Consider the following 27,376-nt stretch of genomic DNA (forward strand, 5'->3'; position numbering starts at 1 on the left):
TTTTGAAATCATTACGTGTTGCCGTCATGACCAACGGTTTGGCGGCCGTTTTGTGCCAAAATTTGCCATTTTGCGTTTTTCGCGTTTTAACACAATATGGGAAAATGAACTTTTTTCTGAGGGATTTTCACGAAATTTGACACACTTGTCCCTAGTATAAGTCTGCAATCAGCTCTGGAGTTTCGTCAAACTTTGACCTCTGGAAAAGGCCGCCATCTTGAATTTTCTATAAAAAACACCTTTACCACCAGATTCAAACGTGAACTTGTCGTTGGAATTTTCATCGATCGTCTCGAAAATTTTTGGGCATCAATGGCTAGCTACTTTGAAAAAAATGTTGGAATTATAAGTTGTAGATTTTGAACGGCGTGCTCGTGGCGAGCTAGCAAAGTGGCGTACTGTTATAACTCCCATGCCTTTCAATGCAATACAGTGAAATTTGAATGAATGCATCCATGTAAGGAACTGAACATAATGAAAAACGCTGGACATTGACATATAAGGAATGTGGGCGTGGTAAGCATAAAACCACTGTTGCTAAGGACAACAAAAAGTTTACTTTTTCCAATTCGTGTGAAACTGACATCAATCTGTTCGTCCTCCCGAGGGGAACAAAACATAAAACGGTTGCTATGCAGATAAAATCAACAGAAAAGCCGCCATTTTGAAAAAAAGTGTTTTTTTTATCAACTCATGACATATGGCTTTCACCAATGGAGCAATGTGTTTTTCTGAGTAAGTTAATGATGCTGATCGCTGTGCTAGCACTTTTAGCCAAATTAGCATAGCTAGCAGAGTTAGCATAATTAGCATTTTAGATAATGTGTTTTTCTGAGTCAGTTGATGATGCTGATCGCTGTGCTAGCACTTTTAGCTACATTAGCATAGCTAGCATAGTTAGCATGATTAACATTTTAGGTAATGTGTTTTTCTGAGTCAGTTGATGATCGCAATGTTAGCACTTTTAGCCACATTAGCGTAGCTAGCATAGTTAGAGTAATTAGCATTTTAATAATGTGTTTTCCTGAATCACTTGATGATGCTAATCACAATGTTAGCACTTTTAGGAAAACTTAGAAAAAGTTTTCTATTAAACTGTAATATAATAAACTGTAACTGGTTGAAGAAAATGATCAACGAATTTAAATTTCTTCATTATATTTCTGTTATTTTGTTGTGTTTCTGCTTCATTTGTTATATTTGCCTTCATTAACATATGTTTTTTGACCATTTAAACCAGAAGATATAAACTGTTTAAATAAACTGCATCAAAAACAAAAGTAAAAACTAAACTTTATAATATGTTAATAAATTTTCAGCCTCAAATAAAATCTCACTAGAAGATGAATTATTTCTATTTCCAAATTAGTAAACAGAAGTTTTGTTGATAACCATGAAGAACTTTGTACTTTGTCTCTTTTATGATCTTTGACTGACGGTAAAACCAATAAATGTTTATGAGTTGCAATAAAGTCTTCTGGGAAACCAAAAACTGGAATCTGATCCTGAAATCCATCCTCCTAATGACAGAATATTTGAAAGTTGAAAGTCATGAAGGGAAACGAGCTGTGAGGAAACCTTCACTGCAGAAAGAACTGCAGTTCCTCCTCTGTCATGATGGGCGTAACTAACAGGAAGAGAAGAAAGAAGCTGATTGGCTGAACTCACGGTGAAACCATCTGATGGGAGGATCATACTGATTTCTGAGGAAGTGAAACTCTCACAGTCTTTGTGTCTGAGAGGAGAAATGGCGCAGAAAGGAGTTGATCTGGATCAAGAAACCTTCAGCTGTTCCATCTGTCTGGATCTGCTGAAGGATCCGGTGACTATTCCCTGTGGACACAGCTACTGCATGAAGTGTATTCAAGGATTCTGAGATGAAGAGGAGAGAATCCCCAGCTGTCCTCAGTGCAGGAAGACCTTCATACCGAGACCTGTTCTGAAGAAAAACACCATGTTAGCAAATATAATAGAGAAGCTGAGGAAGACTGGACTCCAAGCTGCTCCTGCTGATCTCTGCTATGCTGGACCTGTAGATGTGGTCTGTGATGTCTGCACTGGAAGAAAACTGAAAGCCGTCAAGTCCTGTTTGATCTGTCTGGCCTCTTACTGTGAGAAACACCTTCAGCCTCATTTGGATGCAGCTGCATTCAAGAAACACAAGCTGGTGGAACCCTCCAAGAACCTGCAGGAGAACATCTGCTCCCGTCATGATGAGGTGATGAAGATGTTCTGTCGCACTGATCAGAAGTGTATCTGTTATCTCTGCTCTGTGGATGAACATAGAGGCCACGACACAGTCTCAGCTGCAGCAGAAAGGACTGAGAGGCAGAGAGAGCTGGAGGAGAGTCAACAACAAATCCAGCAGAGAATCCAGGACAGAGAGAAGGAGGTGAAGCTGCTTCAACAGGAGGTGGAGGCCATCAATCACTCTGCTGATCAAACAGTGAAGGACAGTGAGAAGATCTTCACTGAGATGATCCGTCTCATCCAGAAAAGAAGCTGTGATGTGAAGCAGCAGATCAGATCCCAGCAGCAAACTGAAGTGAGTCGAGTCAAAGATCTTCAGGAGGAGCTGGAGCAGGAGATCACTGAGCTGAAGAGGAGAGACGCTGAGCTGAAGCAGCTCTCACTCACAGAGGATCACAGCCAGTTTCTGCTCAACTACCCCTCACTGCCACCACTCAGTGAGTCCACACACTCATCCAGCATCAATGTCCGTCCTCTGAGATACTTTGAGGATGTGACAGCAGCTGTGTCAGAGCTCAGAGACAAACTGCAGGACATTCTGAGAGAGGAATGGACAAACATCTCACTGACAGTCACTCATGTGGATGTTTTACTGCCAGAACCAGAACCAGAACCAAAGAGCAGAGCTGACTTCTTCAAATATTCATGTCACATCACACTGGATCCAAACACAGCACACAGACAACTGTTACTGTCAGAGGAAAACAGAAAAGTGACATTTATGGAAAAACCTCAGTCTGATTCTGATCATCCAGACAGATTTACTGATCGATTTCAGGTTCTGAGTAGAGAGAGTCTGACTGGACGTTGTTACTGGGAGGTGGAGAGGAGAGGTTTTTTTGTTTGTGTAGGAGTCGCATACAAGAACATCAGCAGATCTGGAAATGAAAGTGCATTTGGTTGTGATGATAAATCTTGGTCATTGTTTACTTCTCCAGACAGATTCTCGTTTAACCACAACAGAACAAAAACCTCCATCTCAGCTCCTGTTTCCTTCAGAGTAGGAGTGTACCTGGATCACAGAGCAGGTGTTCTGTCCTTCTACAGCGTCTCTGAAAGCATGACTCTCCTCCACAGAGTCCAGACCACATTTACTCAGCCACTTCATGCTGGACTGGGGATGGGTTATGGAGCCACAGCAGAGTTCTGTAAACTCAAATAGTTCTTAAAGTTCAGTGTGTTATGAAATGTTGAAGTGAAATGTTTGTTTGTAGTGATTTCTCTGCTTTGGATCATTTTGAACTAAACGTTTTAACTGTTAATATTCTGTGGAGTAATGTTTGTAGTCAGAAATAAAGAGAGAAATGAAAAATCCCTAGAATGTGGATTTGAGACATTTTTGAACATGAATCTCAAACTTTCTGGAGTAAAATCTGTTTTCTTGTTGTTTCTTTGAACTTTGGGATTTGACTGTTTGAATTCAAATTTCACACAAATGTTTTGTTCCTGTTTTTGTGTTGTTGTTATGTGAACTCATCATTCATCACCAAGTATGAATGAGGAGTGAATGGATAATGGACACACAGTAAGTTTGAGCGTCTGGAAAAGCAGATAAATCTAATCCATTAATTATTATTATTATAACTGAAGGAAGCTGTAACACAACAAGAGAAGAAACTGAAGGAGAAGATTGTGTTTGTAGAAAGAAGAACATTTACAACTTTGTTTTCTTTCTTTTTGCTTCATTTCCACTTTGGATTGAAGATTTGTGTTTTCATTTCTTTGTTCTTCAGAGAAAAGTTGTTTCTCATCATCTGACAATAAAAACATCCTGATTCTTTTGTCTTCATTCCAGAGTTTGTGTGAAATCTGATGAAGAAAATATGAGGGAAGAACTGAGGCAGTTTTCCTGGAACTCCAGAAATGACACAGATCATGTTTAGAGCAGAAACATCTCTGTCAGTCAGTCTGTGTCCTTTTGACTTTCTGCAGTAAAACAGTTTCATTCCAGTCAAATGAGAAGTTTTCCTCAAGATTTGATCCAAAAGTTTTTTTTACTTTGATTCAAAAGCTGAAAACACCAAAGGTCTGGTTTTCAGTGTAATCAGCTGCTCAGACAGAACACTGAACTGGACTGAAGCTGAAAGACAATCTTTAGATTCTGATCATTCTGATCTTCTTTTCAGAAAGTCCTGTTTTCAGGCTTTGGGGCTTTAAATTCATGAGTTTCAAGCAGCTGCAGAAAACAAAGGAATGCTGCATTACTGCCATCTACTGGAGAGGATCAGGAACCAGGATTCTAATCTCTCTTTTCTACTAAAACTGAGGAAATCTTGGTGCTTCTCTGATTGATTCCAGCATGAAAAGTTGAGCAATAAGTTCAAAGTTCAGAATTAAAGTCAATGTTCTTTCATAAATGAACTGTCTGCTCTGTTTACGCAATTATTTCCTTTTAAATTGTAAAGATATAACACTCCGATACCGCAGGTGGCGCTAATCGATCCAAACCTTGTGTTAAAATCGCATAAAGAAGAAACCTTTATGTTGGTCTGGTGTGGTTCGTGCTCAGAAACTTGGAAATTATCAACGTTTGATCGATTTAAAGTTCCTTTTGAAGTTGATAGTGGGCACAGTTGGTAAGTAAATGTCCAAATAAAGTCTTCAAGTATACGTACATATCACAGTTGTTGTTTTGGTGAAAATTAGTGATTTATTTAACTACCGTTCGTTCCTCATGGCGACGCTTAGCTTGCTTAAAGTCTGTAAAAATTCAACTGTAGCCAAAGAAAATCAAATGATTAACCTCTGCTTGTGGTGCTGTTTCTATGATTTTAATCCACATTTTTATTTAATTTTTTCCTTTTGCTGAAAACAACCTGTTTTCTAACTAAATACAGTATTTCACAAACCCATAACTATTTCTGTTTCTTTTGATGATTGACAACTGACGTTCATTTCAGTTTAATTTTGATTTTATTTTCCCCTGGGAAAATCGAGAAAGGTTAAAATGAAGGAAATCTAAATCGAAAAGCAGATTTAAAATGACGGTGAATGATATCTATTAGGAAAATTAACTTTTTTTTTTTTTGCATATTTAGCGTTTTAAAAATGTTCTTGTGGATTTTTAATCATAAAGGATGAAATTTAGCTGAAATTTGCATTTGTGAGTAATTATATAATCAAATCTTTGTGAATCAGGATCAAATGAAATAAATTATTTGGGAAAAGATTGTGACGTAGAAGCAGTTGGCGAGCCACGAGCTCTCTGATCCGCTCCATTCTGATGGATCCACTTAGACGTCTAGATCTGTGTCCGTCTCTGTTTTCCTCATCTGAGCTGACATCTGGATCTAAACTGTACGGCTGGATGGCTTCAATATTGCTCTCCATTTTTTAATTACACCACTAATGTTTAGTTGGGGGAGAGAGGCTGTAAGCTAGCTGGAAAAAGTGTAAACAGTTATGGGTGACGGGAATGGGGGGGGGGGGGGGGGGGGCAATAACTTAATAGGTAAATTTCTATAGAACTACTGCCACTCTGCAGAAACTATGTCCTAGAAAACGACACAGGTTTCTTGATTTTTGACTTAAACGCCACAATCATAAGTAAAAGACAGCGGGAAAGGCTTTTCCAAAAGATGACTGCAGTGGGAAAATGTGTTTTTGTTATATTTATATGTCTTTGTTTTTTTTACAGTTGTCCTGAACCTTTTTGCCTCATTTGCTTTTAACTCTGTATTCTACAGCTTTTGATCTATGCTTTTCCCTTTATTGATTTCAAACAGAAGACTTCTGTATTTATTGTGACCCGGCAGCAAACGGTTTTCTCCTTTTGGGTCTCCAGGTGTCCATGGCCTCCTACACCTGCATCAGCTGCCGAGTGACCTTTGCCGATGGCGAGGTCCAGCGGGCGCACTACAAAACCGACTGGCACCGGTACAACCTGAAGCGGAAAGTGGCCGACATGCCGCCCGTCACCGCCGAGAACTTCCAGGAGCGGGTCCTGCTGCAGAGGGCTGTCGCCGAGCAGCAGCTGAGCGAGTCCACCGCCACAGAGGTCTGCGGCGTCTGCAACAAGAGGTTCTCCAGCGCAAACGCTCACCAGAACCACCTGCAGTCCCACAAGCACCAGCAGGCGGAGAAGCAGGCCCTGCTCGCCGCCCAGAGGAAGGTGGAGAAGATGAACGAGAAGAACCTGGAGAAGGGGCTCGGCGAGGAGAAGGTGGATCACGACACGAGGAACCAGGCGCTGCAGCAGGCCCTCAAAGAGCAGCAGAGGCCCAGTCCCGCCAAGCAGACGGGGGGCCAGCCGTCCCAAGGAGCCTCCAAGCGGAGAGCGGAGCGGTGTGAGCAGCCGCCCAGGAGCCTGTGGCTGGAGGAGCAGGTGAAGAGGAGAGACAGGGAGGAAGGAGCACCAGCTGAGGAGGGTAAGGAGATGAAACTGGTCCCTTCTCCTCATAAATCATAGTCCTTTAAAAGGTGGTGCTGATGTGACGTCTGCGCAGAGACACAAACCGTGACCCGAAAGTGTAGAGTTCTCTGCTGCTTGGAAAAATAGAAAAATGTGCATTTACATGGAATCCTCATTGGAAGTTAAATGCACAAAGTTCGGATGGTCCGGATGCCTCCCAGACCCTCAGAACACCTCCTCCTCGGGAAGGTGTTCCAGTCATGTCCCACTGGGCGGAGCCCCCGTCTGGGGAAGCCCCAGGACACGCGTGTGTCCGGCAGGGTATCTGAATTCCCTCCCAATCCCTCCTATATAGTGCTGCACTATGGTAGTGCCCTGAATTTTGAAAGCAATTCAGACGCCTCACTCACTACTTTATTTTATTTTTTTAAACGGCAAATATGACATCGCAGATTTCATAAAATTAAAATCTCACTGAAAAGAGCGTTTTGCGACGATCATTTATTGATCAGACACAGCGTTCTGAAGATAAAAACATGGATATTTTATTAAAAAAATTTAAATGCAATGCAATGCATCGTGGTCTTTATTGGCAGTTCTAGTGAGCATACTGGTTTTTCGCAGAGACTTCTCGGAAATTTCTAGGGCACTGGATTTGGGAACCGTAGATTTGGACAGCACTACAAAATGGCGACCACACTATGTATTTAAGTAAGTTAGTTTTATTTATATAGCGCCTTTCACAGATAAAATCACAAAGCGCTGAACAATAAAAAACACAATACAGTTAAAGCAGAAAAACAATCAATTAAATATGATGTAAAGCAAAACTAAATTGAAAAAAAATAAACGTAGAATAAAAATATAATAATATCAACAAAACCATAGGAATGCGGACACAGCCTAAGTCCCTCAGCTGGCCTGGGAAGGCCTTAGAAACTCCCTAAAAGAGGTGGAGGAAGTGAGCAGGGGGAGGGAGGAAGTGGGCGGGGGGGGATTGGATGGATGGGATTATTGCTTTCCTCTGTGTGGTGCTAAAGGCTCTGTGTGAACGATGTGCTACACAGGTTTAAACGATCTGCCTTTAGAAGCTGGAGTCCCAACCACCAGCATGTTGGCTTAGCTGAAACCCTAAAACGGTCCTTTAAGTCTGACATGAAGAGTTCCTTCCTGTTTTGGCTTCTCCTCCTCCAAAGAAGTCTAGAATCCTAAACAGCAGAACCTCGTCGGTGGAGGCCGCCGTTAAAGTTGTTGTTGTTTGACTGCAAATCTTCCAGAGGAGTGGGAGGACATGGAGGAGGAGGAGGAAGACATGGACGAAGATGAAGAGGAAGCGGCGGATCAGAAGGAAGGTGACTCTGTGGATCCATCAGGCTCCGCCCCCCTGCCTGGCTCCCTCCCCGTCACCGACTGCCTGTTCTGCCCGCACCACTCCAAGTCTCTCCTGAAGAACGTGGCCCACATGACCAAAGTCCACGGCTTCTTCCTCCCGGACGTGGAGTTCCTGGTGGACCTCAGGGGCCTCATCCGGTACCTGGGTGAGTCCAGCCGGGCTTCAGAGCTCTGACCCAGCTTCAGCTTCTGCTGAAGCTTCCTGCCGTTCTTCCACAGGAGAGAAGGTTGGCGCCGGGAACGTGTGTTTGTGGTGCAACGAGAAGGGCCGCTCGTTCTACTCCACAGAAGCCGTTCAGAGTCACATGACCGACAAAAGCCACTGCAAGCTCTTCACAGACGGAGACGCCGCGCTGGAGTTCGCAGACTTCTACGACTTCAGGTGATCCGCTTTAACCGATGAGCCAAACGCCTTAGGGTGCAGCTGGAAGAAAAGGTTTTGAATGTTTGTGCAAACAGGAGCAGCTACCCTGACAGGAAGGAGGGAGAGGAGGAGGAGGAGGCGGAGGAAGAGCTGCCTGATGACGGGAACCTGGAGTACGATGAGGACACGCTGGAGCTGACTCTCCCATCAGGTGATTCCATGGGGGGAGTTCCAGAGATGAGTTTTGAACCGTCGCTCTGAGTCGGCTCTTTGTAAAATGTCTGTTTGCCGTTGGAAGAGGTTGCTGCCGTATTTGAAATCTCTAGACTCCCCTGATGTTTGGGGGCGGAGCTGCTGCTGCTTTGCTGGTTTACTCAGCAGAACCCTCAGCTAAGACTACGCTCACAAATACCAAAATGCTGCAGCGCGGCGGACTAAACGGCAGTTTTTCAGCATTTTCACATGCCGACGTTTTAAGGAAAAGTTCACATTGAATTCAGTCGCAGGAAGACAGCAGCGCGATAATTGACTGATGGGAGGGTCTCTGAGGTCTCAAAATCGTCTGAAGATCGGCTGATTTCAGACTGCCACCCCCCTGCCCCCCTGCTGGCGTCCTGACCCTGTCTGACTGTTAAAAATTGTCCTGTAGCAGCGCAGGCATCGACAGGCTGTCAGCATAAGCCGGGGCCTCACCGATGACACGACAGGGCGATCCCAGCCGCCGTAGACCCTCGGGCTAACACTCTCTGTTTCATGTGTCTGTGCAAACACACGAGCTCACAGAGGATCACTTGAGGATCACCAGAGGATCACTGTGATCCTCAAATCCAAATGAATAAAGGGGTAAAAGATGCACATAAAAATCTCTTTTTGTTTTTCCAACCTTGTTTTATTTCTCTGCTTTCTAGCATTTAGTAAATTTCAACTCTCTACATTTATTGCAGTTCAAAGAGCTTTTTAAATTATTCATGTTCACATTGTTTTTAGACTGTCGACGTCAATCAGCATCTGCAGATCACATGATCCAGAAATCTGGGTCAAAGAGCGTTTCTGTAGATCTCACCCTGGCGAGTTTTGAGGCGTTCCACGTGTGACGAGGATCTGTCTGTGCAGGTGCAAAGGTCGGCCACCGCTCCCTCGTGAGGTACTACAAGCAGCGCTTTGGGACGCAGCGAGCGCTGGTTCTGACCCACAACACCAAGGCGGTGGGCAGAGTCCTCCGGCAATACAAGGCGCTGGGCTGGGGAGGCGACGCAGGTGAGGCAGACACCTGTGAACCGGAGAAGCGAGCAGCTTTCTGCGTTAGCTTCAGGCTAACCTTCAATGGAAATCCCCATAGATGTGCTCACAGGATTAGCACAGACTCGCTGCTGCATAAAGCGCTTGGACGGCGTTCACCTTGTTCTCACTTTGTTCTCAGTGTTCAAAGTTTCACCAAGATGGAAGTTAACATTGATGAGAGCAATAAATGAAGTCAGTCAGATGGATCTGGAATGCAGGATTTTACCTATAAATGACATAATCACAAGTAAAAGACCACTGAGAGGACTTGGAGAATAGAGTGGAACTTAAAATGTAGATAACTAGTTGTAATAGAATTTAATTTAAAATGGAAATATTTCCAATCCCATCAATTTAAAAACAAATAAATGATTCTAATGAAATCAACTCGTCATGAATACTTGGCATCATATTCATGGAACTACAGAGTCATCAATAATTTTTAGTTTTAAGGAAGATATGAATGACATTTGGTTAGAAAAGCTGTTTTTCTCCGCTTTAGGATCCACTAGAATGACATTCATCGCATAAAAGGTTGAAGTAGTCAAAAGAATGTCAGCACTGGAGCTAAAACTCTGGGGTTAAAGGGTTAAGATTCTAGAATTTTTGATTGTGACATCGTTAAAAAAATGAAAAACCAATCTCTGCTGGATTCTGTATCATTTTAGGCAGCAGCTCTGCTCTTCAGAGGCAAAGAGACATGCAGTTTGTCCAGAGGATGAAGTCCAGGTGGATGCTGAAGATGGGGATGAGCAACAACGCCAACCTGCAGAAGCACTTCAGAGCCCAAGTCATGTTCTAAAAGGCGACCCGAGCGGAACCAGCAGGACTCTGAACGGGCCTCCACGCTGAGGTTTGAGTCGACCGCTGAAGGTCTCACGTGATCGGGACATGGCTAACGTGTGATCTACCACCAGCTTTAATGTCATCTGTGGTCAAAATCAGATTTCTGAAGCCCACAGCTCCACTTCTGTTGCTCCCCAAAACCCATCAGAACTGGAGTTCTTCAGAAACCGGGCTTCCTCCTTTCAACCCAGTTTTCGCTTTGATTTGTCTGCATGATTCCAAAACCTCACGCTGTACAAACTCCAGTTTGCTTCACTGAATAAAAAATGCAATAAAGGAAAGAATTTAGGAAAAATCAGCTGAATTTCTAAAGCAAGACACCTGCAGAGGAGAGGGCGGAGCCTGGAGGACAGCGGGGAGGTTTGTGGTCGTGGTTTCCTTTAAGTCTAGGTTCAGGTCTGCTGACGTTCAGGGGGCTCAGATCCGAGTCCCAGACTCTGGTCGGTGTTCAGTTGGGTGTATTGATGAATCAACTTGATCTATGGATCGATTTATATTCCTATGACCAGATCCATCAGTCTGAGGGAAGCTGTGAATTGATCTATACCAATCATTTTAAAATGAAAAATTCCATTATATTGATTATGGAAAATACCATTTGGATTGAGACTTGATGGTTTATTTTACTATAATGTAAAACTGACCTGACACAGCAGACAGGCCAGCGTGAGACGATCCGTCCATCATTAAAGTCCAGTGTGTGGAAACACAAAGTCATGTGACCACACCGTGTGATAATGTCTAATAATGTTCCCTTTGGATTATTGTGATGTGGAAAAACAACAGCGGGCTGAACTTCAGGAAACTAAGATGTGGATGGATACGACATTCATCCTTTTTTACTTGTCTGTTTGTTCACATATTTAATTTACTTTGATTCTGTTGCATGAAATCGGATGAATCTGGAAAAGTTCACCTTCTCTGTTTGTGATTCAGGTATTTCTGAGTCAGACTGGTTGAAGTTTTGGTTAAAGATCTCTTAAATTAGTTTCCAGTCGGTGAATCGGCTCGTTCTAAAAGAAATCGGAACCATATCAGCTGACTTTGACTATGAAAACTTTTATTTTTATTAAACTATTGCTCACATCTCACCGTAAAGCTTCTGTAAATGTTTTTCCATCGTCGTTCTTTGGCCTCTGTCCTTGGTGCTGCAGTGACGTGGACCTCTTTAGTTTTCTTCTTCTCGTCTGGTGAACGTCGGGCCTCAGTGAGTCTGACTCTCAGAGGTGATGTCATGGAAACTGATGGTCCTCGGGCAGGAAGCCGACCCACCGCACCGCCACATTAGCGAGCTCAGTTACTCCCATTTGTTTGTGGTCCTCCACTTTATCTTTGGCAGCCTGTCCGCTTCCTGTTTGCAGGCCCAGAGTGTGTTTGCGGCGCGATGGTTTCAGAGGTTTAGGGCACGCCGCTGTAGGACGGCGTCAACAGGAAGAGCGGAGCAGGAGGGGCGGCGCAGACAGGCCGACGGCGAGGACACTAATTGATGAGGACGAGGGATGGCTGGGAGGCATTAGCGCCGTGGAGGTCAGGCAGGAGGCGGAGTGATGCTGGAGCCGGGTCGGTCCTGTTCTCACCCAGCCTTTAACCTACGGCCTTCGTGTCTTTGTCTCCGTTTCTGCTCGTCCTCAGAGTCCAAAGGCCGGTATAGAAAATGGGGTCACTGCAGCACTTTGAGAGGAAGTTTTTTTTCTGAAAAAGAGCATCATGGTCCTCAGAATCCCAACTATTCCTTAGTAAATTCATTTTTGGATGTCATTCTGTCGTGCAAGGACCAGATGGTTTCCTCTATTTCACTGCACCTTTGAGTCCAAATTTCCCAAAGATGCTCAAAAGCTCATCTAAATTTGCATGCGCTTAGTAACCAGGGAAAAGGAATTCTGGGTAAAGGAAACGACAAGAAAAAAGAGATGACAGCAGATAAAACTGACCAGAAAGGAATGGAGCCAAAATCTCATAAAGCTAAAAACTCGACTAATAAAACCAAAACACGTGTCGGGATATCTAAAAGAAGTTTTAATATTATTATGGGATGGCCACGGAACCCAAAGCTTGTGTGGCAAAGAGTGAAATTTGACATTTTTCCACAAATTGGGAAACAAACTTCTGTTTGAGAAATTTCACACACCAAGTTACGTCCACAACCATAACCGAATTAGCGTTGACCTTTGACCTCAGCTGCCATGTTGACAAAAAAAACAAACACCTTTAGTACCAGCAACAGGATGAAACTCCTCCTAGGGGTTTTGATCCATCTCCTTCTGCCTCCTTCAGCTTCATTTAGAAGCTACCTGGATAAAAAATTCTGGGTTTAGAAGTTGTAGACTTTGAACGGCGTTAGCATGGCGAGCTGGAAAAAAGGCTTTTTGGGTAAGATTGAAATTGTGACGTAGCAGTGGCGTTTCCCTGTTGCCCACACATTTTTGTTCTGGAATCTTGTGAAAATGTAACACATGAATCCTTGGCTCGAGCTGAATGAAATTAAATATGATATGAAAGTATTAGGAGAGTGGGCGTGGCTCATTAATAACCTCAGTTACTAAGAAAATCCAAAAGTTTATTTTTTGGAAGTTCTTCTACAAATTATACAGACCCAAATTATACAGACCAATTATATAGACCCCCCCCCCCCCGACATGGTTGCTATGGAGCTAAAACCAACAGAAAAGCCACCATTTTGATCAATTTGTCACGTGTAGCTCTGACAGGGGTGGCGTGGGGAGCTGGCGAGAAGGCGCCTGCAGCAGCCACTCAGCCTGACAGGCTGGCTCACAGGGGGCAGTGATGGCGGGCAGCTCCTGCAGGTCATAAAACGCCGCTCACAGGTTCAATGACATGTTAACAAAAACTCCATGCTTCTGATGCGTCACCTGAGCCGTGAATACTTTTCACTCTTCGTGAACCTTTTTACGTTTCCACTCTGTGTGTGTTTGGAGTGCAGAAGCATCCCAACTGGAACACACTGAAAGCCTGGAAAGAAAGGTGCTGCCATGGCAACCACATCCAGCTGCTGAAAGAATAAAAGTCTCCAGAGGGCCGAAATATTTGTTTTCTCACATAAACAATAAAAAGCACAAGTTTACAAGTAGTTTATGTTCTCTCATGTTCTGTAAACGGGAATTTCATTTGTGCTTTAGTTTAATCCAAAAACATATCAAGTTCAAAGCTGTAGAGTTATTGAATGTTTTTAGGAAGTAGAAGTTTTCAAGCCAGAAAAGAAGCAAACCTGCAGCAGGAACAATGCTCTTCTTAAACCAAGTCACATGCTTTTAAAATCTTATGTTACCATGGTAACCATCATAACGTGGACAAACCATTTCTAAGGTAGGAACATGGAACTTTCTGCATTCAGACACAGGAATCCGAGGTTTTTGTTGGAGATACAATCAAACTTTCCTCCTTATGATGCTGATTAGGATCAGTTATGGGTCAACCATTAAAACAAAACTAACTTTGGAAAAAAAATGTCGCCAAGATTTATATTTGAATTATCTTAATTTCAACTTAATAAAACCGTTCCTCCATATTGCATTTGTTCAGGTGTGTTTTGACAAAAAAATTGGCATTAAAATGATATAATAAACATCCTCTAAGCCCCACTGTGTTGAAAATCTGTAATTTGGTTTTTTTAACATGTTTTTATGGCATTTTTGTCACGAGGGAGGTTGCATACAAAGAATCTGAGCATTTCTGTCCTCATATCTTTGTTAATCAGAGCAGACGAATGAAATGCTGCTCCGCCTCATTCTGATGCATCCTCCTGCAGATGACTAGATCCATGTTTGTCTTTGTTTTCCTCATCTGAGCTGGATCTGGATCGAAACTGGACGGCTGGATAGCTCCAATCTTTCTCGCCATTTGAATTGCACCTTTGGGTTTGTGAGATAGCAGGAGAGAGAGTAAACAGACGGATGGTGGAAAGCGGATTCCGCACTAACAGTTCCATCCACAACTCAGAGGCAAAGTGTAATAAAATACTGCCGCTCTACAGAAACCATGTCATGGAAAACGACACAGGTTTTTGGATTTTGGCATAACCATAATCCAAAGACTGGGAACGCTTTGAAAACAGATCAAAAGATGATCAGAGAGAATCTTAGAAAGTCTAACATACCCAAATTCCACACTGACACAATGAAATGTTCCTGAAGAAAAATGAAAGAAAGAAAAAAACGACTCAATTTGATTGTAAATCTAAAAATGAATAGTAAAGGCTGAGAAAGCTGTCAACATTTTTTAATTTTAAAGTAAAGGTGATTAAACTTAATTTTCTGTTAGAAATTGATGCATTTTGGTGAAAAAATATTATTGAGTCTAATCAAACACAAACATTAAAAATACAAGTAAATAAAAGTTTGAATCAAGAATGTCAATTAGAAAGTTCAAAAAAATATTGTTGTCAGGTGTAACCCTTGTGCAATCCTAAGCACTTTAACATTGGGAGTTGGGTCATCTAGACCCACTAGACAGTGCTCTGAATCTCTTTTCTTCAATGATTTGTGATCTTCACTGGTGTCCATGGATTACATGAAATCTTTCCGCCTTTATCCACCTTTGTCATGGTAGGGAGAACACGCCAATGTAAGGGTGGGGTCATCTAAGATAGCACAAGGGTTAAAACTGACTTTTTACAAATTTGTGAAGATAATATAAATATTTCATGAGTGTTTCTACTGTAAAAATGGGAGAATGTCCCACTATTTGCTTGACTAATTCATAAACTATTAAATCTTTTAGTTTGTGGTCTGTTCCATTGTTGAACTAATGGCTTGTAGGAATAAAAAGCCAATTCCTGGATGAGAAGCTAGTTTACTGCTTTATTCTTACAGGCATACAGGGACTCCTTCATGTATCTCCATCGACTCCTGTTACAGTTTGTTGTGTGTAACATGAAGGACTGCAGACATCCACGGGGGTCTTTAAAGTCTGTTTGGTGAATCAAAGCAGACTTTCAGAGGTCTGTCAGTCGGACGGCGCTCCCTTCCTCTCATCACGATCCTGTTCTCTCCGAGCCCTGGGGGATCCACTATTGATTGGTGCCTCGTAGGTAGCGATTGGACATGAGTGGATCATTTCCTTTGCTGCATTAGAGTCCATTACTCCAATTCCGCTCTCCGGAAACTTATGGACATCCTCTGAAACGATAGCAAAAAGAGGAGATTCTTCTTGGAAACACATCCAGCAGAAGATCCTTGGGAGGAAGTTCATTATCACGTCGATCTGGGGAAGGATGACTGGATGCTATAAAACAGCAGAAAGGATGTGCTGGTGCTGCTTCAAAAGGCTCATTCTCAGTCCTTCTACCCTGATAAAGACACGTTAGAGGCCTGATCAGGAAAGGAGCCCCAACTCCTTTTGCCTACTTTCAACCTGCAGGCAGGCTTCTACAGACCGTTAAAGTGTCCAGACACAGAAACAAGGACACCTGAATGCAGGTTTTCCCTCCGTTCACGGCTGACCTTTCCACTCAGCCTTCACTGCTTCCTTTCCTAACAGGGTTTAGGAGCTGATAACCGCAGCTTTGATTAGCTCCCGCCTCCACGCCGTCCGGATGCTGTTAAAGCAGCTGTTTGACCTTAAAGTACCTGAGTAACTGTTTTATTTCTAGCATCAGAACGGAAGTTGAAGCTGCACTTTGAATCATAGAGTGGCCTTTATGAAAGATATTGCTCCATAGAAACCCCTCAGGTTTTTATTTATTTATTTATATCTTGAAGTGGCAAAAATGTGCGCTAAATGTAAACTTTCTCCATGGAAGTCAAATGTTAATCTCCCTTAGCAACCAATTTGTTCATTATTCTCATTCTAAGAATAACCCATTTGGATGGGTTGAACTTGGGAAACACAAACCTTTTGTGCTTTTATGTAGAACAGAGGATTGGGAAAGTGTGGAAGGTGAGGCTTCTAACCATAAAACTGGTATTTTTATGACGCCACTACAGAAAAAGATATCCAAGTAATGCTTTAGATTAAAGTGTGAGGCCTGGCGGGGCCCAGACAGAAGTTAAGGTGACCAAACTTGCCAAAAACATCACTACCCCTACAGCTTCTCCCTAAGCAAGCAGAGACGTATGGAAAAAATACTGACTTCAAATTAAGACGTTCCTACTGCGTGATGATGTCATCAGTAGTTGCCTGTCATTTACGTTAGCGCTTAGCTGCCAGCGCTTTGAGAATATGTTACATCGGTTTTACTCTAAAAAATCAAAAAAAACTCACTCATTACTTCAATTTAAATGTAAACCTCTGTGCTTCAGAGCACAGCAACGTGAAGACACATGGTGGGGCGGAGGGATCATCAGTTGTGGGTCCCTAAGGCTCCCCCTTGGAAAATACACTTTGGGACACCACTACAGCTTATGCTTCTTATACCTTTCAGCCTTAAATTGAAGGGCGTAGGTGCATAAATGCAAGAATTGGAACCGTTCAAAAGAGATCTTCAAGAACTATTCCTTACCTGAAGCCGATTCGATCTGAGTTGTCATGAATTCATTTGTTTTATACAAGAAACACACACCAAAAAAAATAAATTTTAGTTCATTTTAAATGTAACTAGAAAACAACCATTTTAATGTTTCATCCATGTCTAATAACTTGACCGTAGGGATGCTGGGAATTTGGATATTGATCCAATACCAAGTACTTACAGGGCTAGTGTCAATACCAGTACTTTTCCTTGAAATGTTTGGTTGTAGAATGATTTCAGAATTATAAATATTAATTACTAGTTAACAAAAATGTATTTTTGGGACTACATTTCTTTAAAACACCCTCTAATGTGGGATAAAATACTTTATTTTTGTTTTTGCTAGAATGTACTTAAGTGTTTTACATTACCAAAGTCTTTTTTGGGATCCTTTTTAGAAACCAGACAATATGGCAGCAATAATTATTATTTATCTGGTTTGTTGTCTTGAAGGGTTTGGTGTAAACAGATGCTCCATTCAGACTGAGTGAACTGCAGTCTCCACCCCTGACCGTGACAGCGCGTCTCCTTTAACCCAGCAGGTGAATCCTGAGGCTCCGGAGCAGGAGCCCGCCGCTCCTCTGTTCTGGCTGCTCTGGCTGCTCCTCCACATTGATGGCTCTGCTCCTCCTCGGGGAGAAGCTCCTCGCAGCCTCCTGAGAGAACCCTGCGGGGGTCCGGGTTTCCCCTCTGCGCCCAGAGGAGCGGCAGCCGCGGGACTGCAGAGGATCCGCCCGGCGCGCACCGACGATGCGCGGCAGCTGCGCGGAGACGCTCCCCGGGACTCCGGAGCGCGCGAGGCGGTTGCGGATCCGGGAGCCTGAAGGCGGCGTGGACGCACCTCTGTCTGCACGCGTCAGGGAATTATGAGCGCGGCGGAGACGGAGGCGGGTGGAGGCTCGAGCCAGCGCCACACCCGGGAGGAAAGCGAGGTGCTCGGCTCCCGAGGCCCCAAAAACCCCGATGGCGGAGACGAGGAGGAGGAGGCCCGCGGCTGCGGGGACGCAGCTGCGGAGGCCCGCGGGGGGCCTTTCTCCGGCGAGGAAGGGGGCACGTCCTGCAAAGCGCAGGGGATGCCCTCCAACAGCAGCAGCGACACCTGCATCCCCACCCCCAGCTGCCGGATCTGCTTCCAGGGCGCAGAGCAGGTGAGGTGCCGCCCTCTGACAGGTGACAGGTGCGCGTCATGGCTGTAAGCATATCAGCGCAACAAATCTACAGGAATCATGTTCATTTAAGATAATGTTGTTGTTTTTTCATAGACAGGGGCGTTTCAAACAAATTTGGGGGGTTTGGGCAAAACATAATGCCGCCACCCCGTAACACTCAGCTTCTAAAATGACTCTAGAAATATTGTAAATACATTATTTTACAAATAAACACTGCAAGATGTAAAAATCTATTTTTTTTATTCCAAACTTACATTTCTTTAAGAAAAATACTGTTGGAGGTATAGTAGTTATCTCTGGAGAACAAACCTTCTGCAACATTTATCCGCTCTTTTTTGAGTAAAGTAAAAGAAATTCTGCAACATAAAACTAAGCTTACAAAATAATATCAGTTAATGTTTAAGACGTTTTACTTTTTAGAAAATATCAAATCAAATTTTATTTATAAAAAAGCGCTATTCATGCTATAAAACACTGTCCAGATGAAAACAAACAAATAAATAAATATTCAGGCACTAAAATTTGACACAAGAAATATGAAAACACAACTATAATCACAATTTATGCTTTTTGTTAGACTTTTGATTCAGATGAGACTCAACCCCTAGAAGGAAAATACAGCAACTGTGACATTCTTTTTCATGATCTGTGGTTCTGGCATTTGATTTTAGTAATCCAGTTTGCATTTGAATTTTTCTGTAAATGAACTTGGAGTAAAGTATTTGGTGAGGTAGAAGCCAGGCTGGATTTATGTTTTTTAAACAGACAAAAACAATAATAACTTAATAACTTTTTATCACAAAATAAGGATCCCTTGTACTTAGTCCTCTAAAATCACAAAAGTACATTTTTTTAATTCTGCTTGTGAATGAATTCCCATCCGTCACTTTGGAGGGAATGTCGGAATAGAATCCACTTAGAGCGTGGCTCCCGAGCGAAGCGTCCGCCTGTCTGCAGGTCTTCCCAGAAGAACGCTTGCAGATGTGGACCAGCAGGGACAAATCAACACTCCATCCATCCATCTCTGAAATCTGACACTCTGCAGGCCCGTTTGGCTCGTGACAGCCAAACGGGGAGGGACGACTGATCCCAGCCGGAGCTTTAGAGAAAGAGGAGTCGGGGCGGTGGACGCATAAGTGAATATCCTGTTCTCCGAGCCTGTTAGCAAAGCTAATCGAATGACTCTGCCTCCGGGTCCAGACTGCTATCTGATTCAGGTCCAAAGCTGCAGGCTGGACAAAAGTGTGTTGGACATATTTTACTGTTACAACATGAGGTTAGGATTTTTCTGACACAGTGTGTATATTTCAATAAACCCCTTTTGTAACTTATACTAAACTTTATTGATATGAGCACGTCAATGTAAGGGGGGGGGGGGGGGTCATAGGATGGCACAAGGGCTAAAGGAGGAAAACTTTGAGTAGATCCTGATGGAATTCCAAAACTCCACTGCATCTTTTCCATGAAAGGTAAAGTCCTAGTTTGAATCTTTAACAGCCCTTTTTTGGAAAACAACAGAAACATTTTTCTCTTCTTCACTTTGTGATCAGATGACGACGCTGTGAAGTTATGCAATTAGGAAATGTATGAGTCATTGGAATCGTTCTGTCTGCTATTTTCTATATTTGTTGAATAATAGATGATCAGATGAAGTATATAAAGATTTATAAGTGGTTTTTTTTTTTACATTTTAGTTCACGAAACTGTATTGAATTGCATTTCTTTAACCCTTGTGCTATCTTAGATGACCCCGACCTTACATTGACGTGTTCTCCCTACCATGACAAAGGTGGATAAAAGCAGGAAAGATTTCATGTAATCCATGGACACCATAGTGAAGATCACAAATCATTGAAGAAAAAAGGTTCAGAGCACTGTCTAGTGGGTCTAGGTGACCCAACTCCCAACGTTAAAGTGCCTAGGATAGCACAAGGGTTAAACAAACAACACATGGGGGAGAACATAATTTCTTTTAAGTTACTTTCATCCAAATTCTGATATTTAAAGGACTCGTGCAGGAACTTTTATGACTGATTTCAGAAGCTCAGTGGACCCAAACTGGATGCTGTTGCCATGGCAACATCAAACAGAGAGTGAAGTTATTACCCTTATTTGAGGCCTGCGCCTGTGTTGCAAAGCCTTTTTTTTCAAACCTTTTTTTTAAAGTTGCTGTTTTGACCTCAACAATCATTTGTCCGTCCGGAGTTTTCATGACTTAGGCTTCAGTAACTTGTTTTTAGGACTTGTGGAACCAGTCTTTGGGTTTGGTTCAGTCTAGCTTCAGTGAATAACTGACGTGTTCATTCAGTTGAAAGCCTCCAAGGTCCTTTTAAACCCACGAGGTCAACGCGGCAGAGGGAAAAATGACCTCTCTGACCACTGACCTCAAGCTGCTATTAATATGCCGCTCGCAGCTCAGCTGGCAGGTCGGAGCAGCAGGGAAGTCTGCTGTGGAGCGCTAGCAGGGAGGAAGGAGGCGGCGCCGTGATTAATGTTGCGTCTCTTCCTGCTGTTGGAGAAATGATCGCTGATGTGAGCGATGGCGCTGGTGGACAAATCCTCGGTTCTCTTTGATGCATGACCCGCTGGAAGGGTTTGACCAAGAGGGAAGAACAAAAACTTTTCCATGATTGGAAAGTTGTGAAGGGGTATCGATAAAAAAGGATGTGATGTGAATCCAGGGTTCAACATTGATCCAGAAACGGAGTTTCTATGTAATCCTGAGCTGACTGAGGGATAATCTATAGCTGCTGTGGCAGAGATGAATCAAAGACGCAGAAACAGCCGGCGTGTTGATTTTTCCTGCTTTTTCCTTCTGGAAGCAGTGAGGTGAAGGCTGGAAGGAATTGAACCATCTGGAGACGTTTTAGAGCTAAAGCAGTTCATTTGCATCCGTTTTCTCTTGGCAGTTCTGGAAACGTGGTTTGCTTGTAATCATTAAAGATCCATTTGTGTCAAAAAGTGATGCATCCTGGGAGATTGTCATCACACAGGCGTTTGTGTTTTTAGGCCGTGTCCAGATTGTGGTGCTTCTTTTATAAAGCGGCGCAATGCGGAGAAAAACATCAAACTGAGGTCAAAACTTTTATAACCCAGTTTAACTAAAAAAAATTCCTGAGCGGAGGAAAGGAAGCTACATGTTTTTAAAATGTTCTTGTAGCATTTTCTGATGATGGAGGATATATATTAAATACATTTAAGCTTAAAAAGGCATTTTTGACTGACTACTACGCAATCCTCTAGCCATGAGGGGACCTGGGTATGGGTCTCCCTGTACCTGTCCCCAGCCTGGATAAAATACAGGGTTATGTCAGCAAGGGCATCCGGTATAAATAAAATACAATAAAACAAAACTCTCTGCCAAACCTCACGTGTACATCAGTTTAAGCCACCACCAGTGTCTGAATGTGTGAGTGAATGTGTGTGTGACTGGGTGAATGGGTCTGTGACTGTAAAGCGCTTTGTCCTTGTAGGAAGAAAGGCGCTACATAAGTATATGCCATTTACCATTTACCATAAGCTCATTCGCTATGGCAAAGCTGAAGGGATATGCCCAAAGATGAACCCCTTAGGCCTGCACTAGGTCTAAGGCTTTACTGATTTACTTAGAGGCATACAGTGTGTTACAGGTTCCAGGTTCAGTTAACTTGGCATTAAAATGTTCAATGCAGTGAAAACACAAGGCTTTAAGACAAGAAAAAACATCAATAAATTAAATCCTTTTTGGAAATTTCTACTCTTTTTTTTTTTTTTTTTTTTACAAATTACTGAGACATTTTTTGTTTTATGAATATACTGCTTTCAACAAAGAGTCAACATGTGTCTGGCCTGTTGTTGGAGGTTAACTGAAGTGATAGTACTCCTGGAGAACACAACAAGGTCAATGTTGGCCCCTGGTTAATTTCATTCATTCATTCATTCATTCATTCATTCATTCATTCATTCATTCATTCATTCATTCATTCATTCATTCATTCATTCATTCATTCATTCATTCATTCATTCATTCATTCACATACTTTCTTATTACATTTTTAACCCCTTGACTCTTATTAAACCACTTCGGCTCCAAATTTAATCTAACTTAGCACCTGCTTGAAAGCCAAATCATAAGTGATTTTCTTTAATACATATTTTTTATTTGGGTGTCAAGAGGTTAATTTAATTTTTTTTGGTCAATTTTCATCTTTATTTTATGTTACTTTATTTCCTTTTTTTTGGCTTTGTTATTTGTTTTACCCAAAATAAACTTAACCTTTTTTTTCCAATTAGCTCTAAGAAAATAGTTCTTAGGTTCTCTGGGTCTAATCTTCTTTTATCTTGGTAATATTTCCACTTGGAGTCTTTCTGACAGACGCGGGTCTCAACTGCTCTGTTTTCTGTAATTCCAAAGTGAATCAATTATATTTTCATTCTTATGGACTAAACCAACCAAAGCTCCAAAAGTTTGTCTGCTGCTTTTACGCAAACCAAAATAATCTAGATTATAAGTAATCCTGAAACTATATCTAAGTAATGCAGGAATTATGCAGCACATTAGTAATGTAATAAAGGGATTACTTTCAGATTACATTACATTCAAACCTGCAGTGAATGTAATTTGAGATTTGATTTCTAATCTGAGGTGCTTTGTGTAGCCATGGGGGGAGGGGGGTGTCCTTGCAGAGGTTATCTATAAAATGTATAAATGCATAAAATATGTGTTTTTGTTGTTTAGATTTTGACATAAGTTTTGTTCATGCAGCATCTGTTCCAGACGAAAAACACAACACAGACTACAAAGATGACAGTTCATGCAGTCAGTACATCCGCACAACCTCTGGCTTGGAAAAAGGAACAAACTTGAATAAAACCGCAGCAAATGAAATCTTTTAAAAAAATGTGAGCTTTTCTTCTCCAGTCAGTCATCTCACGTTGACATGTTGACACGTTGACGTCATCACACATGAGTAGGTCGGTGGACACAATGCGATTCATGTTGAAGACTGAAACCCAAAGCAGCAAACCTCTAGGGTCAGAGGTCAAAGCCCATTTGGTTTGTGAAGCTACTGAAGCAGGGCGGAGAATCCTCCACCCGAACCTTCTGGTCATCACAAACATCCATGGCTGAAGCTCCGTCTTTGTCTGTGCTGTTCAGGGCGACCTGATGAACCCGTGCCGCTGCGACGGCTCCGTCAGGTACACCCACCAGCAGTGCCTGCTGAAGTGGATCAGTGAGCGCGGCTGCTGGACCTGCGAGCTCTGCTGCTACCGCTTCCAGGTCATCGCCATCAACATGAAGAGGCCGTGGCAGGTGAAACGGCCAAATGCATCACTTCTTCTGCAGAATGAAATGAAAAACCACCTTTTCTGTAGATGCGTTTTAGGCTTATCTGAAGTGGGAGGAGCCTTTGGTGCAGAATGTAAGGAAAAGGATCCCTTTCTCCACAAGTCTGACATTCACAGTTTACTTCACAAGCAGGTCCTAAATGAAACCCAAATCAGGGTTTCTCCTTTCTGTACCATCCTGTTGTAAATCCTACGTGCACCGCATTCCAGAACGTTCATAGAATTATTGGATAGAGTGGTTGCCAGATCGATTTGGACCTATCTCTGCTTATGCTACGGTCACAAATTCAACTGCCACCGTTCAATGGGGAGGCATCGGCAGAATCTTCAAGATTTCATGCCACCGCGTGACTTTAAAAAAAAAAAGTTTTTGATAACATTTGCTGAACAACTGGCATTTAGGTCACCGGGCAGTGGCATTATGGGAAATGTGACCTTAGTTATACTGACAATTTCTGATTCCAACGTGGAATATCACAAAATAATGGCGATTGAATTGACTTCATTTGGTTGGAATCGGAGGGAAGCCATTTTCTGTGGGTCATGTCACACTGCATATGACACAGTCCATTTGTCATATACAGTCAATGGTCTGGGTCCATGTTTCTATGGCAACCACTCTCAACAATCACTAGTGAGCTTGTTGGAAGGCCACACTCCCACCATTGCAAAGCGTACATCCGTCAATCAAATGTGCCGAACGTTTGACGTGAGACCACCTCTTTTACTGAGGAATCCAATGGGTCAGTTTATAACTTGAATAAATTGGATTAAAAAAAAGTTTTTCTTTTTTAAAGGATTATAAAGAAATTTTTTTTTCATTAGCAAAGCTAGAATGTTTTTTCTGACTAATAGCTTTTTATTTCTCTATAGAAGTCTCTGGGATTTTGGCTTCTTAGAGCCAGGTGTACTTCCTGTTTTGAACTTGAGGTCAATGCCCTAATCAGACTTCTGCCCGACTAGCGTTCACTTTTCCTCATGATCCGAGCCTAAGCGTAGATGTACCTGCTTTACACAGACGGCTCTCTTTACACTGGGTTACCGTCCTCTGACTGCAGGTCCCACCAAACAGAGGCGTGGCTGTTCAGAGAGCGGTCCATGTGAGGCGTTTTATTTTGAAAATCCAGAGCCCTGTACACTAATTATTGGCTTGACCTTTTCTCTCCCTCAAAGAGGTCCTAACTCTTTTCACCATGAAAAGGTTTCCACTCAACAAAGTTCTCTTCCAGCTGAAGTTAGTTTGGTTTTCCACAAACCTGCTAAATTTAAACTCATAGATTTAGTTCTTTTCTCCACTTCTAAATGTAGTGAGAAAGACTCGTCTCTTTTCATTTTTCAATTGTTTTTGTTGCCTCCTCTGTGTTGGAGCTGAGGTGTTTCCCGGTCTCCTCAGTGGCAGTCCATCACCATCACCCTGGTGGAGAAGGTGCAGATCATCGCCGTGCTCCTCGGCTCCCTCTTCCTGGTGGCCAGCATCTCCTGGCTCTTCTGGTCAGCGCTGAGCCCTCAGGCCATTTGGCAGCGCCGCGACGTCCTCTTCCAGATCTGCTACGCCATGTACGGCTTCATGGACCTGGTCTGCGTTGGTGAGCTCCTCAGCACTGGAATTAAATCAAACTCTTAAGTTCGTAACCAATCCTCATGAAAGTAGAAGCATCCCAACGTTGTTTTTCGGTTTAATAATTGGCTTTTTAAGTTTTTAACAGTTTTTAACTTTAAATTACAAAATATAAACACGTAAAGCAGCAAAACCAGCGGGTGTAGTCTTTTAAATACAGATTACAAAGTCCAGGTAAATTTCAAAACATTTAAAAGAGTTGCTTGTTCCATGTTTGGATTGTAACAGGTCTGATTGTCCATGAGGGGGCAGCAGTGTACAACGTCTTCTTGCGCTGGCGGGCTGTCAATCTTCACTGGGATGTTCAGAGTTATGACAAAGCCAAGGACATGGAGGAGATCAGCACTGGCCCCCCATCTGTGGCCCCTAGGACGCTTTGGTTGCCTCTGGCCACTATGGGGCCCAGCAGCCCCGTCCATTCCGCCCAGATCGGGCCCCATCCATGGAACTGCCTCTGCTTGGCCCCGTTCTGCCCCAGACTGTTGCCCCGGAATGACCCGAGCCAGGACGCGGGCTCTGGAGAGGTCGTGATTCGTGTGACATCTGTGTAGAACTCCAACAGCTGCAGTTTGAATCTCTTTTTGACTTTTCTTGTTGCCAAATCTTTTTTTTAAAGTGAGTTGTTTTTTCTCTGTCTGGGGGCCGGCCCTCAAACCCACCTCACTGCTTTTCAAACGCATAAAGGTTTGAGTTTGGGCTTCATCCACCCATCAGTCCGACGGCGAAGCGCTGCATCCAAAGCTGTGTGGAATTCAGACTAAATGCAACCAAGTTGATCACTTTTTGTTCGCCAAGTCTTGGATTTGAAATTGGATTCTTCTGTCTGGACTCTGAATGTGTTCATTGGTTTTTGCCGAGTCATGTTAACTGCAGATTGATGGTTCTACGTTAGCATGAAGCTTTTTTAAAGTTGACCTTAATTAACACCATTGATTGTATACATAAACTGGACCGAGTGAGTGTGACGTCACCCATAAAAAAAATGTAATCAGTTAGGTTGCCATTTTTTGGGATACTTTTATCGAGGCATTTGATTGGTCAGTTTATAACTTGAAAAACTTCTATAGAAAAAAACAGAAGGAAAAAAAAAAGATTTTAAAGAACAAGTTAAAAAAAGTAGTAGCGCAAGAATGGTTATTCTGACAAATAAAATGACTGAATAACAGCTGTTTATTTCTCAATAGAAGTCTATGAGATTTTGGCTTCTTGGAGCCGGCAGGTACTTCCTGTTTGGGACACGAGGGGGGAGGGGTCACTCATTCCAGGTCTCATATGCAGTCAATGGTTGACCCACACTGTCTAGCGAGCTATCGTTAGCTATCAAGCTTTATTTTGGTTGAAGACGTATTTTTGAAGGCTAAAGCAATAATCACAAGGTTACAAAAGCTGAAACGATAAACAGTCGGACCAAAGTTTCAAAGTTATTTGATGCAGTCTCATAAATCTAGTCACTCATGTTAACTTAAACATGTTGTTGTCTGTATGTAATGCAGATTCATTCTTAACATTTAGGTGTTGAAGTACAATAAGCTACTTGAACTCATTTTTTTTATATTACGCCAGATTAAGAAGGAATTGTATAATTTCTAAATGCCGACAGAAGCCTGACAGCTTGAACGGTTTATATTTCTTTTATTTAAACTTTAGTTTAAGAATAAGTTGGATAAATGAATTGCTGCTTCTTTTTTCGTGTAGTTTTTATTCCTCATCTGAAACAGAGAGAAAAGCTAGCATAGCTAGTTTTTCTCTCATTTAAGGGCACCAGCCTTACCTTCAGCTAGTTAAAGTTCAACAGGTTTATCCCGATTTGTATTTGTAATACAGACTGTTTGCACAATTTGGCTGCTGATCCGATCGAAAAATCAGAAAAAGGAAAAATACTTCCAAAGGAGTGACAGACATTTCTAAATGCACAAAGGAGAAGCTGCAGAAGTCGCTGCATCATTTCCAGTCATACTGTGTCTTTGTTTGAGCCTTCTCTTCCTGGTTTGTCTCATCGGCATCAGTTCCTGGGCCTGGAGTAAGCACAGCTTTGGGATTCTTTTTTACAGTGTTCTGTGGAGCTTCCAGTTTACGTCTGTGGGTTTGCAGGGTTTTGAACAGATTTTTGGACTTGGCCTCTTTTGGGTTTTTTAAATTTTTTTTGGTGCCTTAAGAGGCTGAAGACGTCTCAATGCACGAAAATTACTTGAATGTGTCTTTGCTGTTTTCCTCTTTGTTTTGAATGTAACTCAACTGTAATGTATAAAGATTATTTATACAAATGGATCAAATTTGTATTTTTTCTTTTACTTCAGTCAGACAAGAAACA

General features: G+C 42.5%; 3 protein-coding genes across 3 annotated transcripts; all 3 read left to right on the forward strand.

The window, feature by feature from the left end:
- Positions 1-1,561: 1,561 nt before the first annotated feature.
- On the forward strand, positions 1,562-4,039 carry LOC101159852 (tripartite motif-containing protein 16). Its single transcript, XM_023965385.2, is given in 1 exon segment — positions 1,562-4,039. A coding segment is annotated over 1 exon segment (1,665 nt). The 5' UTR covers positions 1,562-1,747; the 3' UTR covers positions 3,413-4,039.
- A 646-nt stretch (positions 4,040-4,685) lies between these two features.
- Positions 4,686-11,575, forward strand: znf622 (zinc finger protein 622). Its single transcript, XM_004078751.5, has 7 exons — positions 4,686-4,826; positions 6,035-6,617; positions 7,879-8,139; positions 8,213-8,375; positions 8,453-8,568; positions 9,471-9,614; positions 10,307-11,575. The coding sequence occupies exons 2-7, from the start codon at positions 6,041-6,043 to the stop codon at positions 10,438-10,440; spliced, it is 1,395 nt and encodes a 464-aa protein (XP_004078799.1). The 5' UTR covers positions 4,686-4,826; positions 6,035-6,040; the 3' UTR covers positions 10,441-11,575.
- A 4,037-nt stretch (positions 11,576-15,612) lies between these two features.
- On the forward strand, positions 15,613-27,338 carry marchf11 (membrane-associated ring finger (C3HC4) 11). The gene is made up of 4 exons (XM_023965397.2): positions 15,613-18,098; positions 23,257-23,412; positions 24,841-25,033; positions 25,294-27,338. The coding sequence occupies exons 1-4, from the start codon at positions 17,817-17,819 to the stop codon at positions 25,614-25,616; spliced, it is 954 nt and encodes a 317-aa protein (XP_023821165.1). The 5' UTR covers positions 15,613-17,816; the 3' UTR covers positions 25,617-27,338.
- Positions 27,339-27,376: the final 38 nt, after the last annotated feature.

The sequence above is a fragment of the Oryzias latipes genome, chromosome 17 (genome assembly GCF_053564925.1).
Source record: "Oryzias latipes strain Hd-rR chromosome 17, Olatipes_Hd-rR_3.1".
Classification (NCBI taxonomy): Eukaryota; Metazoa; Chordata; class Actinopteri; order Beloniformes; family Adrianichthyidae; genus Oryzias; species Oryzias latipes.